This window comes from Anopheles coluzzii, chromosome 2, assembly GCF_943734685.1.
Source record: "Anopheles coluzzii chromosome 2, AcolN3, whole genome shotgun sequence".
NCBI lineage: Eukaryota > Metazoa > Arthropoda > Insecta > Diptera > Culicidae > Anopheles > Anopheles coluzzii.
Window position 1 is genome coordinate 65614668 of NC_064670.1, and position 14624 is coordinate 65629291.

At 40.9% G+C, this 14624-nt stretch overlaps 1 protein-coding gene across 1 annotated transcript; it reads right to left on the bottom strand.

The window, feature by feature from the left end:
* Positions 1–334: 334 nt before the first annotated feature.
* On the bottom strand, positions 335–4188 carry LOC125908326 (uncharacterized). Its single transcript, XM_049611024.1, has 2 exons — positions 386–4188; positions 335–344 (listed from the first exon to the last, which is right to left on the bottom strand). Exons 1-2 carry the CDS (start codon positions 4186–4188, stop codon positions 335–337), a joined length of 3813 nt encoding a protein of 1270 aa, XP_049466981.1.
* Between the last annotated feature and the right edge of the window lie 10436 nt (positions 4189–14624).

A 14624-nucleotide genomic window follows, 5' to 3' on the forward strand; every position in this document is an offset into this window, starting at 1 on the left:
CACTACAGTTTCTTGGCTGCCGTGCTTATAACGACGGTGGACATCGTCAACGATTAACTCGGAAACACGATGTCGTCTCGGTAGCAGAATAGGTCGCTTCCTCCCGGGGTCGACGTAACGGCAACGATCGATCCTTCCGCTCAATCTCAGCAAGCCGTCTTCGTCCATATAGGGGCTTCGTTTGAACAACAAACTACTTCTGGGAATCGGACTTTTCCACGACGGTGTTGTTGAGTTTTCCCTCGCCTTCCAGAGTATGGCATATTCATCGGTAAAAGCGTTCCTCTGAACGTCTCGCAGAATTACCGTTTCAGCTCGCTGGATTTCGTCGCGGTTAAGCGGACCTGTCGATGGAGATTTAGTTTTGGTAATAATGTTTACATACCGACACACGTAAGCCATCGTCCTGACCAGCCGCGTCCATCGGGAAAATCTCTCGTAGTCGATGAAAATCGGACGCGCTATGTGGATGCCGACCAGCTTCAGCCTATCCTTTTTCCGCACCTCCTCGGACGTTTCCGATGGTACTCGACGAGGTATGTTCCATTCTGCTTCGGGTAGTTGCAGGAACTCGGGCCCACTAAACCATCGTTCGGAGGCGAGATGATGCTGCAGGTTGGTCCATTTGGTCGCTTCGTCCGCCACATTAAGTTTAGTAGGAAGCCATCGCCAATCGTCGACGTTCGTCGTGTCCAGCACCTCAGCAACCCTATGTGCGACGAAAATCGAGTACTTACGGTGGTCTGCGTTTATCCAGTCTATAACATCAGTCGAGTCTGTCCAGAAGTAGCTTCCACGAATAGTTTCTCGATGAGCACTAGTTATAGACGAGGCTATTCTGCAACCCATCACAGCAGCCTGCAGCTCTAAGCGGGGCACGGAAAGATACTTTAGAGGCGCCACTCTAGCTTTGGATCCAACTAACGACACCTCGATACGTCCATGGCACTCAAAACGGAAGTACGCGACCGCTGCGTAACCATCTGCACCCGCATCAACGAACACGTGTAGCTGTAGAGATGATTCGGTGAGCGACGCCAGCTGTCGGTAGCAACGTGGTATGATGAAACTTTCCAATTCTGGCAGTCGTTCCATCCAGGCGTCCCATTTATGCTGGATCTCTTCCGGAACTTCGTCATCCCAGCCAAGGTGTAGGCGCCAGACTTCCTGAAGAAGTACTTTCAAATAAAAAAGCACGCCTGCGATCAAACCTAACGGGTCGTAGATCGACATCAAAGTCCGCAGCATCTGCCTCTTGGACGGTGGTTTGTCCTTGCGTGCCAGCTCCAGGTGTCTTACACGGGATAGTTTAAAGCCGAAACTATCTGTTGTGGTGTCCCACCACATTCCCAGCACCTTCTCTGGCTTTAGACACGGTTCGAAATCCATTTCCTTGAGGGTTGACTCAGTGCCTTTTACCGCTGTCACGACTCTGATGCTATTTGAGAGCCAATTGTGGAGAGAAAATCCAGCATTATTGTGTATTAAGCTCACCTGATACGCCAGCTCAATCGCTTCTGGTTCCGTTTCCACACTTGTAAGCATGTCATCCACGTAATGTTCTTCATGGATACAGCGAACTGCACGCGGGTACAGGGAACGATATTTCTCTGCATTCTCGTTCTTTACGAATTGCGCCGTACTTGGAGAACATGCTGCACCGAAGGTCATCCTCAGCATGACAAACTCCTGCGGCTCTGCATTTGTGTTTCCCCATCTCCATAGGAACCGTTGACTGTGGACGTCATCATCGCAAATGCGTACCTGGTGGTACATTTCCCGGATGTCAGCTGCCACCGCGACTCGATATTCACGGAAACGGAATAGCACGGCTTGCAGCGGCGTCAACAGGTCAGGGCCAGTCAGCAGCTTCTTGTTCAGCGAGATACCTCTAACTTCAGCTGCCGCATCCCATACTAACCTAACTTTATTAGGCTTGTTAGGATTTGTCACTGGAAACACTGGAAGATACCATTTCCTAGGGTAGAAGGTTTTCAGCTCATCCTCTCTTATCGGTCTGGCATAGCCCTTATTCAAGTAGTCCTCTAGTATCGCGTTAATTTTCTCCGCAAGGCTCGTATCTCGGCTCATCTTACGCTCCAGACACTCCATCCTAGAAAGAGCCATTTGACGGTTTTCCGGCATGAAAACGTTGTCGCTCCGCCAGAGTAAGCCCGTGGTGTACCGCCCGTCGACGTGTTTTGTGTTGTTTTGCAGAATCGACATCGCACGTTGATCCTCCTTCGACAACAAAGGCTCCTTCGCAGGACCATAACCTTCCACTTCGAAGTACGCTGCCATCATACGATCTGCCCGTGAGGTCTCTCCTTGGCAATCGCATACGTGATAGCTAGACTCCGGCTGCACAATGGATGTGTCGTTAGCGTTATCCGTGCATTTGCCAAAAATGAGCCATCCCAAACGCGTCTTCGTAGCTGTAGGTTGTCCTGGCTGTCCTTCTATAGTTTTCAAAGGTCTGGTCAATCTGTAATGGTCGATACCGATTAGTAAACGAGGAGAAACAGCCTCATACGAGGCAGCTGGAATCGCCTCCAAATGCTTATATTTCCGCTTCAACTCGTTCACATCGACCGATTGGATAGGGAGCGATAACCGGCTGACTGTACGCACGTCGGCCATCGAAAATGCGGATGCATTTTCTTCAGCACTGGAGACTTGCACCGCTACCCTTTCCGAATCACGTTCATCGCGTCGCTCTCCCGCACTGTACTGCAAACATAACGGGTCAAGAACGCCGCTAACCCCAAGTTGCCTGGCGAGCTCCTGCTCCATCAACGTCACCGTCGACCCCTCGTCTAACAGCGCATGCGTGTAAATTGGACCACTCTCACCGTGCAGCTTTACCGGCACGTAACGCAGCAATGTACCATCGGAGCGCGTTCCATGATGATTTATCTCCACGCGTTCCTCGCTGGTGACACGATGCAACTTCCGGTGATGCTTAGCGACGCATCCTTGGACACCACAGTCGTCACGCTTCGAGCACGGGCCGTAGTGCTTGCCCAAACATCGTTTGCACAACTTCAAGGTGCGCACCTTGTCCCACCTATCAGCAACGCTTAACCGGTTAAACACCCGACACTCCGCGATCGTACCGCACGTATCACTGTTACACAACGCGCACTCTCGATGCCTATTGGGCTGGGGCTGATGCGTCTCCACATGTTGCGCATGCACTTGTCGCGTTGTCGTCTTCTTCTTCAGCTGCGGAGGAGTTACCGCCATTGCTCCATCCGTCGCCTTCTGAATCCAGGCACCGAACTCGCTCATCGTCACACTTTTTAGCTCCTGACTATGCATGCCCCAGCTCCAGCGCAGATATGCCGGCATACGGTCCACCAGCTCTTGAAGCAGCGCTGCATCGTACAATCTGTCAGAAGTTCCGCTTGCCTTTATAGTTGAACATATTTCAGCAACTAAATCGCCGTATTCGATAAAACTATCGAGCCGCTCAGACTTAATCGGCGGTGATTCGCGAATTTGTTCGAGCAACGTATTCACTAACACATCCGGTCGCCCGTATGATTTTTCAAGCGCGCTCAATATTTCCTCCAGATTGTCAGCGTGCCGGAGACGGCCTTGCACCGTTCGTAGTGCTTTTCCCCGTAACGCTCCTTGCAATCGAAGGATATTTTCGTCTTCGGTAAACCCAAACGTACGAGACGATCTTCGAAAGGTAGACAGAAATATCGGCCATTCCTCGGGATTCCCATTGAATGAAGGGAGTTCATAGCGCACTGCTTGACGGGCTGCTATTTGGCTTTGGCTCAGGTCACCTTCTTCGTTGACCGAAATCCGTTTAGCCGTTGAGCAAGGAAGCGATTCCCCGGGCGAAAACGAGGTTCGCTCGCTGCTCTTACTGAGCCGAGCTACTTCCGCATCCTTCTCCCGTATCAAAGCTAACGCTTTCTCCGTCGTGGCTTTAAGAGCCTCCATCTCTCTCTTCAAGCGCGCTATCTCGTCGTCTTTCTTGCCGCTCGCTAGTTTGGTCTTCACTTCGCACTCCGCACACCACCATGCCCTCGTCTCTACCGTTTTATCCACGTGCGCACACTCGTAATGGTACCATTTATCGCAAAAATCGCACTGCAATAACGAATCTACCGAATCCGCCTTATCGCACACCGCACACGTAAAGTCCGCGATCACTGCACTTTCCTCTTGCATTTTTGCACTACACGATTCGGATGCGTTGGCTGTGTATTTGTATGTGCGTGTACCTTACCGAACAGTCCTTTGTTCTCAGCGCTTACCGCGTGGTATAATAGAGCAAGTAGAGAACGAGCCGAATTTGCACAGCTCGTGTGAGAGGAATTTAGAAGAATTATAAGACTGATTTTTTTAATAGAATTTTAGCTGAATTTTTAGAATGTTGCGCGTTAGCACAACGCCCGGCCTGCAGATAAATAATTTACCAAAAAAACGGCTTTTTTAAGTAATTCAGGATTATTTTATTTTGCCTTTAACAGCACAAAATTTTAGTAGCCGAGAGAGTGAAGAAAAAACTAAAAATTCGTCCGCTTCCACGCAGGTCCGGGATCAAAAAGAAAGCCCTATTTCGCAGTCCATGCGGTCACCGGCTATCCGTCAAACGCTCGGTCGATCCCTTTCGTTCAGTCCGAACGTTTATCGTCCAGTCCGAGACCTCTAGCGGCCGCTAGCTAAAATACGGACGCTCCTTGTCGATCCTCGAACGATCGCGTCGTCACCATAAGTGACAGAAGCCATCTTGCACTATTTGAATGGCCTTGAAATTTGATATTGAGATTTGTTGCCATCTATTATCGTTGTTACGGCCATGTTTCATCCAAATGAAGCCATCTTGCACTATTTGAATGACCTTGAAATTTGATGTTGAGTTTTGTTGCCATCTATTATCGTTGTTACGGCCATGTTTCATCCAAATGAAGCCATCTTGCACTATTTGAATGGCCTTGAAATTTGATGTTGAGTTTTGTTGCCATCTATTATCGTTGTTACGGCCATGTTTCATCCAAATGAAGCCATCTTGCACTATTTCAATGGCCTTGAAATTTGATGTTGAGTTTTGTTGCCATCTATTATCGTTGTTACGGCCATGTTTCATCCAAATGAAGCCATTTTGCACTAATTCAATGACCTTGAAATTTGATGTTGAATTTTGTTGCCATCTATTATCGTTGTTACGGCCATGTTTCATCCAAATGAAGCCATCTTGCACTATTTGAATGACCTTGAAATTTGATGTTGAGTTTTGTTGCCATCTATTATCGTTGTTACGGCCATGTTTCATCCAAATGAAGCCATCTTGCACTATTTGAATGACCTTGAAATTTGATGTTGAGTTTTGTTGCCATCTATTATCGTTGTTACGGCCATGTTTCATCCAAATGAAGCCATCTTGCACTATTTGAATGGCCTTGAAATTTGATGTTGAGTTTTGTTGCCATCTATTATCGTTGTTACGGCCATGTTTCATCCAAATGAAGCCATCTTGCACTATTTCAATGGCCTTGAAATTTGATGTTGAGTTTTGTTGCCATCTATTATCGATGTTACGGCCATTTTCATCCAAATGAAGCCATCTTGCACTATTTGAATGGCCTTGAAATTTGATGTTGAGCTTTGTTGCCATCTATTATCGTTGTTACGGCCATGTTTCATCCAAATGAAGCCATCTTGCACTATTTGAATGGCCTTGAAATTTGATATTGAGATTTGTTTCCATCTATTAAAGTTGTTTTGGCCATGTTTCATCCAAATGAAGCCATCTTGCACTATTTGAATGGCCTTGAAATTTGATGTTGAATTTTGTTGCCATCTATTATCGTTGTTACGGCCATGTTTCATCCAAATGAAGCCATCTTGCACTATTTGAATGGCCTTGAAATTTGATGTTGAGATTTGTTTCCATCTATTAAAGTTGTTTTGGCCATGTTTCATCCAAATGAAGCCATCTTGCACTATTTGAATGGCCTTGAAATTTGATGTTGAGTTTTGTTGCCATCTATTATCGTTGTTACGGCCATGTTTCATCCAAATGAAGCCATTTTGCACTAATTCAATGACCTTGAAATTTGATGTTGAATTTTGTTTCCATCTATTATCGTTGTTACGGCCATGTTTCATCCAAATGAAGCCATATTGCACTATTTCAATGGCCTTGAAATTTGATGTTAAATTTTGTTGCCATCTATTATCGTTGTCATGGCCATGTTTCATCCAAATGAAGCCATCTTGCACTATTTGAATGGCCTTGAAATTTGATGTTGAATTTTGTTGCCATCTATTATCGTTGTTACGGCCATGTTTCATCCAAATGAAGCCATCTTGCACTATTTGAATGGCCTTGAAATTTGATGTTGAATTTTGTTGCCATGTATTATCGTTGTTACGGCCATGTTTCATCCAAATGAAGCCATCTTGCACTATTTGAATGGCCTGGAAATTTGATGTTGAGTTTTGTTGCCATCTATTATCGTTGTTTCGGCCATGTTTCATCCAAATGAAGCCATCTTGCACTATTTGAATGGCCTTGAAATTTGATGTTGAATTTTGTTGCCATCTATTATCGTTGTTACGGCCATGTTTCATCCAAATGAAGCCATCTTGCACTATTTCAATGGCCTTGAAATTTGATGTTGAGTTTTGTTGCCATCTATTATCGTTGTTACGGCCATGTTTCATCCAAATGAAGCCATATTGCACTATTTCAATGGCCTTGAAATTTGATGTTAAATTTTGTTGCCATCTATTATCGTTGTTACGGCCATGTTTCATCCAAATGAAGCCATCTTGCACTATTTCAATGGCCTTGAAATTTGATGTTGAGTTTTGTTGCCATCTATTATCGTTGTTACGGCCATGTTTCATCCAAATGAAGCCATCTTGCACTATTTCAATGGCCTTGAAATTTGATGTTAAATTTTGTTGCCATCTATTATCGTTGTTACGGCCATGTTTCATCCAAATGAAGCCATCTTGCACTATTTGAATGGCCTTGAAATTTGATGTTGAATTTTGTTGCCATCTATTATCGTTGTTACGGCCATGTTTCATCCAAATGAAGCCATTTTGCACTAATTCAATGACCTTGAAATTTGATGTTGAGTTTTGTTGCCATCTATTATCGTTGTTACGGCCATGTTTCATCCAAATGAAGCCATATTGCACTATTTGAATGGCCTTGAAATTTGATGTTGAGTTTTGTTGCCATCTATTATCGTTGTTACGGCAATGTTTCATCCACATAAAACATCTTGAACTAATTCAATGGCCTTGAAATTTGATGTTGAGTTTTGTTGCCATCTATTATCGTTGTTACGGCCATGTTTCATCCAAATGAAGCCATCTTGCACTATTTGAATGACCTTGAAATTTGATGTTGAGTTTTGTTGCCATCTATTATCGTTGTTACGGCCATGTTTCATCCAAATGAAGCCATCTTGCACTATTTGAATGGCCTTGAAATTTGATGTTGAGTTTTGTTGCCATCTATTATCGTTGTTACGGCCATGTTTCATCCAAATGAAGCCATATTGCACTATTTGAATGGCCTTGAAATTTGATGTTGAGTTTTGTTGCCATCTATTATCGTTGTTACGGCAATGTTTCATCCACATAAAACATCTTGAACTAATTCAATGGCCTTGAAATTTGATGTTGAGTTTTGTTGCCATCTATTATCGTTGTTACGGCCATGTTTCATCCAAATGAAGCCATCTTGCACTATTTGAATGGCCTTGAAATTTGATGTTGAGTTTTGTTGCCATCTATTATCGTTGTTACGGCCATGTTTCATCCAAATGAAGCCATCTTGCACTATTTCAATGGCCTTGAAATTTGATGTTGAGTTTTGTTGCCATCTATTATCGATGTTACGGCCATTTTCATCCAAATGAAGCCATCTTGCACTATTTCAATGGCCTTGAAATTTGATGTTGAGTTTTGTTGCCATCTATTATCGTTGTTACGGCCATGTTTCATCCAAATGAAGCCATATTGCACTATTTCAATGGCCTTGAAATTTGATGTTAAATTTTGTTGCCATCTATTATCGTTGTTACGGCCATGTTTCATCCAAATGAAGCCATCTTGCACTATTTCAATGGCCTTGAAATTTGATGTTGAGTTTTGTTGCCATCTATTATCGATGTTACGGCCATTTTCATCCAAATGAAGCCATCTTGCACTATTTGAATGGCCTTGAAATTTGATGTTGAATTTTGTTGCCATCTATTATCGTTGTTACGGCCATGTTTCATCCAAATGAAGCCATTTTGCACTAATTCAATGACCTTGAAATTTGATGTTGAGTTTTGTTGCCATCTATTATCGTTGTTACGGCCATGTTTCATCCAAATGAAGCCATATTGCACTATTTGAATGGCCTTGAAATTTGATGTTGAGTTTTGTTGCCATCTATTATCGTTGTTACGGCAATGTTTCATCCACATAAAACATCTTGAACTAATTCAATGGCCTTGAAATTTGATGTTGAGTTTTGTTGCCATCTATTATCGTTGTTACGGCCATGTTTCATCCAAATGAAGCCATCTTGCACTATTTGAATGACCTTGAAATTTGATGTTGAGTTTTGTTGCCATCTATTATCGTTGTTACGGCCATGTTTCATCCAAATGAAGCCATCTTGCACTATTTCAATGGCCTTGAAATTTGATGTTGAGTTTTGTTGCCATCTATTATCGTTGTTACGGCCATGTTTCATCCAAATGAAGCCATCTTGCACTATTTGAATGGTCTTGAAATTTGATGTTGAGTTTTGTTGCCATCTATTATCGTTGTTACGGCCATGTTTCATCCAAATGAAGCCATCTTGCACTATTTGAATGGCCTTGAAATTTGATGTTGAGTTTTGTTGCCATCTATTATCGTTGTTACGGCCATGTTTCATCCAAATGAAGCCATCTTGCACTATTTGAATGGCCTTGAAATTTGATGTTGAGTTTTGTTGCCATCTATTATCGTTGTTACGGCCATGTATCATCCAAATGAAGCCATCTTGCACTATTTGAATGGCCTTGAAATTTGATGTTGAGTTTTGTTGCCATCTATTATCGTTGTTACGGCCATGTTTCATCCAAATGAAGCCATCTTGCACTATTTGAATGGCCTTGAAATTTGATGTTGAGTTTTGTTGCCATCTATTATCGTTGTTACGGCCATGTTTCATCCAAATGAAGCCATCTTGCACTATTTGAATGGCCTTGAAATTTGATGTTGAGTTTTGTTGCCATCTATTATCGATGTTACGGCCATTTTCATCCAAATGAAGCCATCTTGCACTATTTGCATGTACTTAAAATTTGATGTTGAGTTTTTTTGCCATCTATTATCGTTGTTACGGCCATGTTTCATCCAAATGAAGCCATATTGCACTATTTCAATGGCCTTGAAATTTGATGTTAAATTTTGTTGCCATCTATTATCGTTGTTACGGCCATGTTTCATCCAAATGAAGCCATCTTGCACTATTTGAATGGCCTTGAAATTTGATGTTGAGATTTGTTTCCATCTATTAAAGTTGTTTTGGCCATGTTTCATCCAAATGAAGCCATCTTGCACTATTTGAATGGCCTTGAAATTTGATGTTGAATTTTGTTGCCATCTATTATCGTTGTTTTGGCCATGTTTCATCCAAATGAAGCCATCTTGCACTATTTGAATGGTCTTGAAATTTGATGTTGAGATTTGTTTCCATCTATTAAAGTTGTTTTGGCCATGTTTCATCCAAATGAAGCCATCTTGCACTATTTGAATGGCCTTGAAATTTGATGTTGAGTTTTGTTGCCATCTATTATCGTTGTTACGGCAATGTTTCATCCACATAAAACATCTTGAACTAATTCAATGGCCTTGAAATTTGATGTTGAGTTTTGTTGCCATCTATTATCGTTGTTACGGCCATGTTTCATCCAAATGAAGCCATCTTGCACTATTTGAATGGCCTTGAAATTTGATGTTGAGTTTTGTTGCCATCTATTATCGTTGTTACGGCCATGTTTCATCCAAATGAAGCCATCTTGCACTGTTTGAATGGCCTTGAAATTTGATGTTGAATTTTGTTGCCATCTATTATCGTTGTTACGGCCATGTTTCATCCAAATGAAGCCATATTGCACTATTTGAATGGCCTTGAAATTTGATGTTGAGTTTTGTTGCCATCTATTATCGTTGTTACGGCAATGTTTCATCCACATAAAACATCTTGAACTAATTCAATGGCCTTGAAATTTGATGTTGAGTTTTGTTGCCATCTATTATCGTTGTTACGGCCATGTTTCATCCAAATGAAGCCATTTTGCACTAATTCAATGACCTTGAAATTTGATGTTGAGTTTTGTTGCCATCTATTATCGTTGTTACGGCCATGTTTCATCCAAATGAAGCCATATTGCACTATTTGAACGGCCTTGAAATTTGATGTTAAATTTTGTTGCCATCTATTATCGTTGTTACGGCCATGTTTCATCCAAATGAAGCCATCTTGCACTATTTGAATGGCCTTGAAATTTTATGTTGAGTTTTTTTGCCATCTATTATCGTTGTTACGGCCATGTTTCATCCAAATGAAGCCATCTTGCACTATTTGAATGGCCTTGAAATTTGATGTTGAGTTTTGTTGCCATCTATTATCGTTGTTACGGCCATGTTTCATCCAAATGAAGCCATCTTGCACTATTTGAATGGCCTTGAAATTTGATGTTGAATTTTGTTGCCATCTATTATCGTTGTAACGGCCATGTTTCATCCAAATGAAGCCATTTTGCACTAATTCAATGACCTTGAAATTTGATGTTGAGTTTTGTTGCCATCTATTATCGTTGTTACGGCCATGTTTCATCCAAATGAAGCCATCTTGCACTATTTGCATGGCCTTGAAATTTGATGTTGAATTTTGTTGCCATCTATTATCGTTGTTTTGGCCATGTTTCATCCAAATGAAGCCATCTTGCACTATTTGAATGGCCTTGAAATTTGATGTTGAGATTTGTTTCCATCTATTAAAGTTGTTTTGGCCATGTTTCATCCAAATGAAGCCATCTTGCACTATTTGAATGGCCTTGAAATTTGATGTTGAGTTTTGTTGCCATCTATTATCGTTGTTACGGCCATGTTTCATCCAAATGAAGCCATCTTGCACTATTTGCATGGCCTTGAAATTTGATGTTGAATTTTGTTGCCATCTATTATCGTTGTTTTGGCCATGTTTCATCCAAATGAAGCCATCTTGCACTATTTGAACGGCCTTGAAATTTGATGTTAAATTTTGTTGCCATCTATTATCGTTGTTACGGCCATGTTTCATCCAAATGAAGCCATCTTGCACTATTTGAATGGCCTTGAAATTTTATGTTGAGTTTTTTTGCCATCTATTATCGTTGTTACGGCCATGTTTCATCCAAATGAAGCCATCTTGCACTATTTGAATGGCCTTGAAATTTGATGTTGAGTTTTGTTGCCATCTATTATCGTTGTTACGGCCATGTTTCATCCAAATGAAGCCATCTTGCACTATTTGAATGGCCTTGAAATTTGATGTTGAATTTTGTTGCCATCTATTATCGTTGTAACGGCCATGTTTCATCCAAATGAAGCCATTTTGCACTAATTCAATGACCTTGAAATTTGATGTTGAGTTTTGTTGCCATCTATTATCGTTGTTACGGCCATGTTTCATCCAAATGAAGCCATCTTGCACTATTTGCATGGCCTTGAAATTTGATGTTGAATTTTGTTGCCATCTATTATCGTTGTTTTGGCCATGTTTCATCCAAATGAAGCCATCTTGCACTATTTGAATGGCCTTGAAATTTGATGTTGAGATTTGTTTCCATCTATTAAAGTTGTTTTGGCCATGTTTCATCCAAATGAAGCCATCTTGCACTATTTGAATGGCCTTGAAATTTGATGTTGAGTTTTGTTGCCATCTATTATCGTTGTTACGGCCATGTTTCATCCAAATGAAGCCATATTGCACTATTTGAACGGCCTTGAAATTTGATGTTAAATTTTGTTGCCATCTATTATCGTTGTTACGGCCATGTTTCATCCAAATGAAGCCATATTGCACTATTTCAATGGCCTTGAAATTTGATGTTGAGTTTTTTTGCCATCTATTATCGTTGTTACGGCCATGTTTCATCCAAATGAAGCCATATTGCACTATTTGAATGGCCTTGAAATTTGATGTTGAATTTTGTTGCCATCTATTATCGTTGTTACGGCCATGTTTCATCCAAATGAAGCCATTTTGCACTAATTCAATGGCCTTGAAATTTGATGTTGAGTTTTGTTGCCATCTATTATCGTTGTTACGGCCATGTTTCATCCAAATGAAGCCATCTTGCACTATTTGAATGACCTTGAAATTTGATGTTGAGTTTTGTTGCCATCTATTATCGTTGTTACGGCCATGTTTCATCCAAATGAAGCCATCTTGCACTATTTGAATGGCCTTGAAATTTGATGTTGAGTTTTGTTGCCATCTATTATCGTTGTTACGGCCATGTTTCATCCAAATGAAGCCATCTTGCACTATTTCAATGGCCTTGAAATTTGATGTTGAGTTTTGTTGCCATCTATTATCGATGTTACGGCCATTTTCATCCAAATGAAGCCATCTTGCACTATTTCAATGGCCTTGAAATTTGATGTTGAGTTTTGTTGCCATCTATTATCGTTGTTACGGCCATGTTTCATCCAAATGAAGCCATTTTGCACTAATTCAATGACCTTGAAATTTGATTTTGAATTTTGTTTCCATCTATTATCGTTGTTACGGCCATGTTTCATCCAAATGAAGCCATATTGCACTATTTCAATGGCCTTGAAATTTGATGTTGAATTTTGTTGCCATCTATTATCGTTGTTATGGCCATGTTTCATCCAAATGAAGCCATCTTGCACTATTTGAATGGCCTTGAAATTTGATGTTGAATTTTGTTGCCATCTATTATCGTTTTTACAGCCATGCTTCATCCAAATGAAGCCATCTTGCACTATTGGAATGGCCTTGAAATTTGATGTTGAGTTTTGTTGCCATCTATTATCGTTGGTACGGCCATGTTTCATCCAAATGAAGCCATCTTGCACTATTTGAATGGCCTTGAAATTTGATGTTGAGCTTTGTTGCCATCTATTATCGTTGTTACGGCCATGTTTCATCCAAATGAAGCCATCTTGCACTATTTGAATGGCCTTGAAATTTGATGTTGAGTTTTGTTGCCATCTATTATCGTTGTTACGGCCATGTTTCATCCAAATGAAGCCATCTTGCACTATTTGAATGGCCTTGAAATTTGATGTTGAGTTTTGTTGCCATCTATTATCGATGTTACGGCCATTTTCATCCAAATGAAGCCATCTTGCACTGTTTCAAGCCATTTTGCACCTTGAAATTTTGGCCTTGAAATTTGATGTTGAGTTTTGTTGCCATCTATTATCGTTGTTACGGCCATGTTTCATCCAAATGAAGCCATATTGCACTATTTGAATGGCCTTGAAATTTGATGTTAAATTTTGTTGCCATCTATTATCGTTTTTACAGCCATGTTTCATCCAAATGAAGCCATCTTGCACTATTTGAATGGCCTTGAAATTTGATGTTGAGTTTTGTTGCCATCTATTATCGTTGTTACGGCAATGTTTCATCCACATAAAACATCTTGAACTAATTCAATGGCCTTGAAATTTGATGTTGAGTTTTGTTGCCATCTATTATCGTTGTTACGGCCATGTTTCATCCAAATGAAGCCATCTTGCACTATTTGAATGACCTTGAAATTTGATGTTGAGTTTTGTTGCCATCTATTATCGTTGTTACGGCCATGTTTCATCCAAATGAAGCCATCTTGCACTATTTCAATGGCCTTGAAATTTGATGTTGAGTTTTGTTGCCATCTATTATCGTTGTTACGGCCATGCTTCATCCAAATGAAGCCATCTTGCACTATTTCAATGGCCTTGAAATTTGATGTTGAGTTTTGTTGCCATCTATTATCGTTGTTACGGCCATTTTCATCCAAATGAAGCCATCTTGCACTATTTCAATGGCCTTGAAATTTGATGTTGAATTTTGTTGCCATCTATTATCGTTGTTACGGCCATGTTTCATCCAAATGAAGCCATATTGCACTATTTCAATGGCCTTGAAATTTGATGTTAAATTTTGTTGCCATCTATTATCGTTGTTACGGCCATGTTTCATCCAAATGAAGCCATCTTGCACTATTTGAATGGCCTTGAAATTTGATGTTGAATTTTGTTGCCATCTATTATCGTTGTTACGGCCATGTTTCATCCAAATGAAGCCATTTTGCACTAATTCAATGACCTTGAAATTTGATGTTGAATTTTGTTGCCATCTATTATCGTTGTTACGGCCATGTTTCATCCAAATGAAGCCATATTGCACTATTTCAATGGCCTTGAAATTTGATGTTAAATTTTTTTGCCATCTATTATCGTTTTTACAGCCATGCTTCATCCAAATGAAGCCATCTTGCACTATTTGAATGACCTTGAAATTTGATGTTGAGTTTTGTTGCCATCTATTATCGTTGTTACGGCCATGTTTCATCCAAATGAAGCCATCTTGCACT

Coding starts and splice junctions, on each gene's coding strand:
- LOC125908326 (XM_049611024.1), bottom strand. CDS start 4,188: ATGCAAGAGGAAAGTGCAGTGATCGCGGACTTTACGTGTGCGGTGTGC.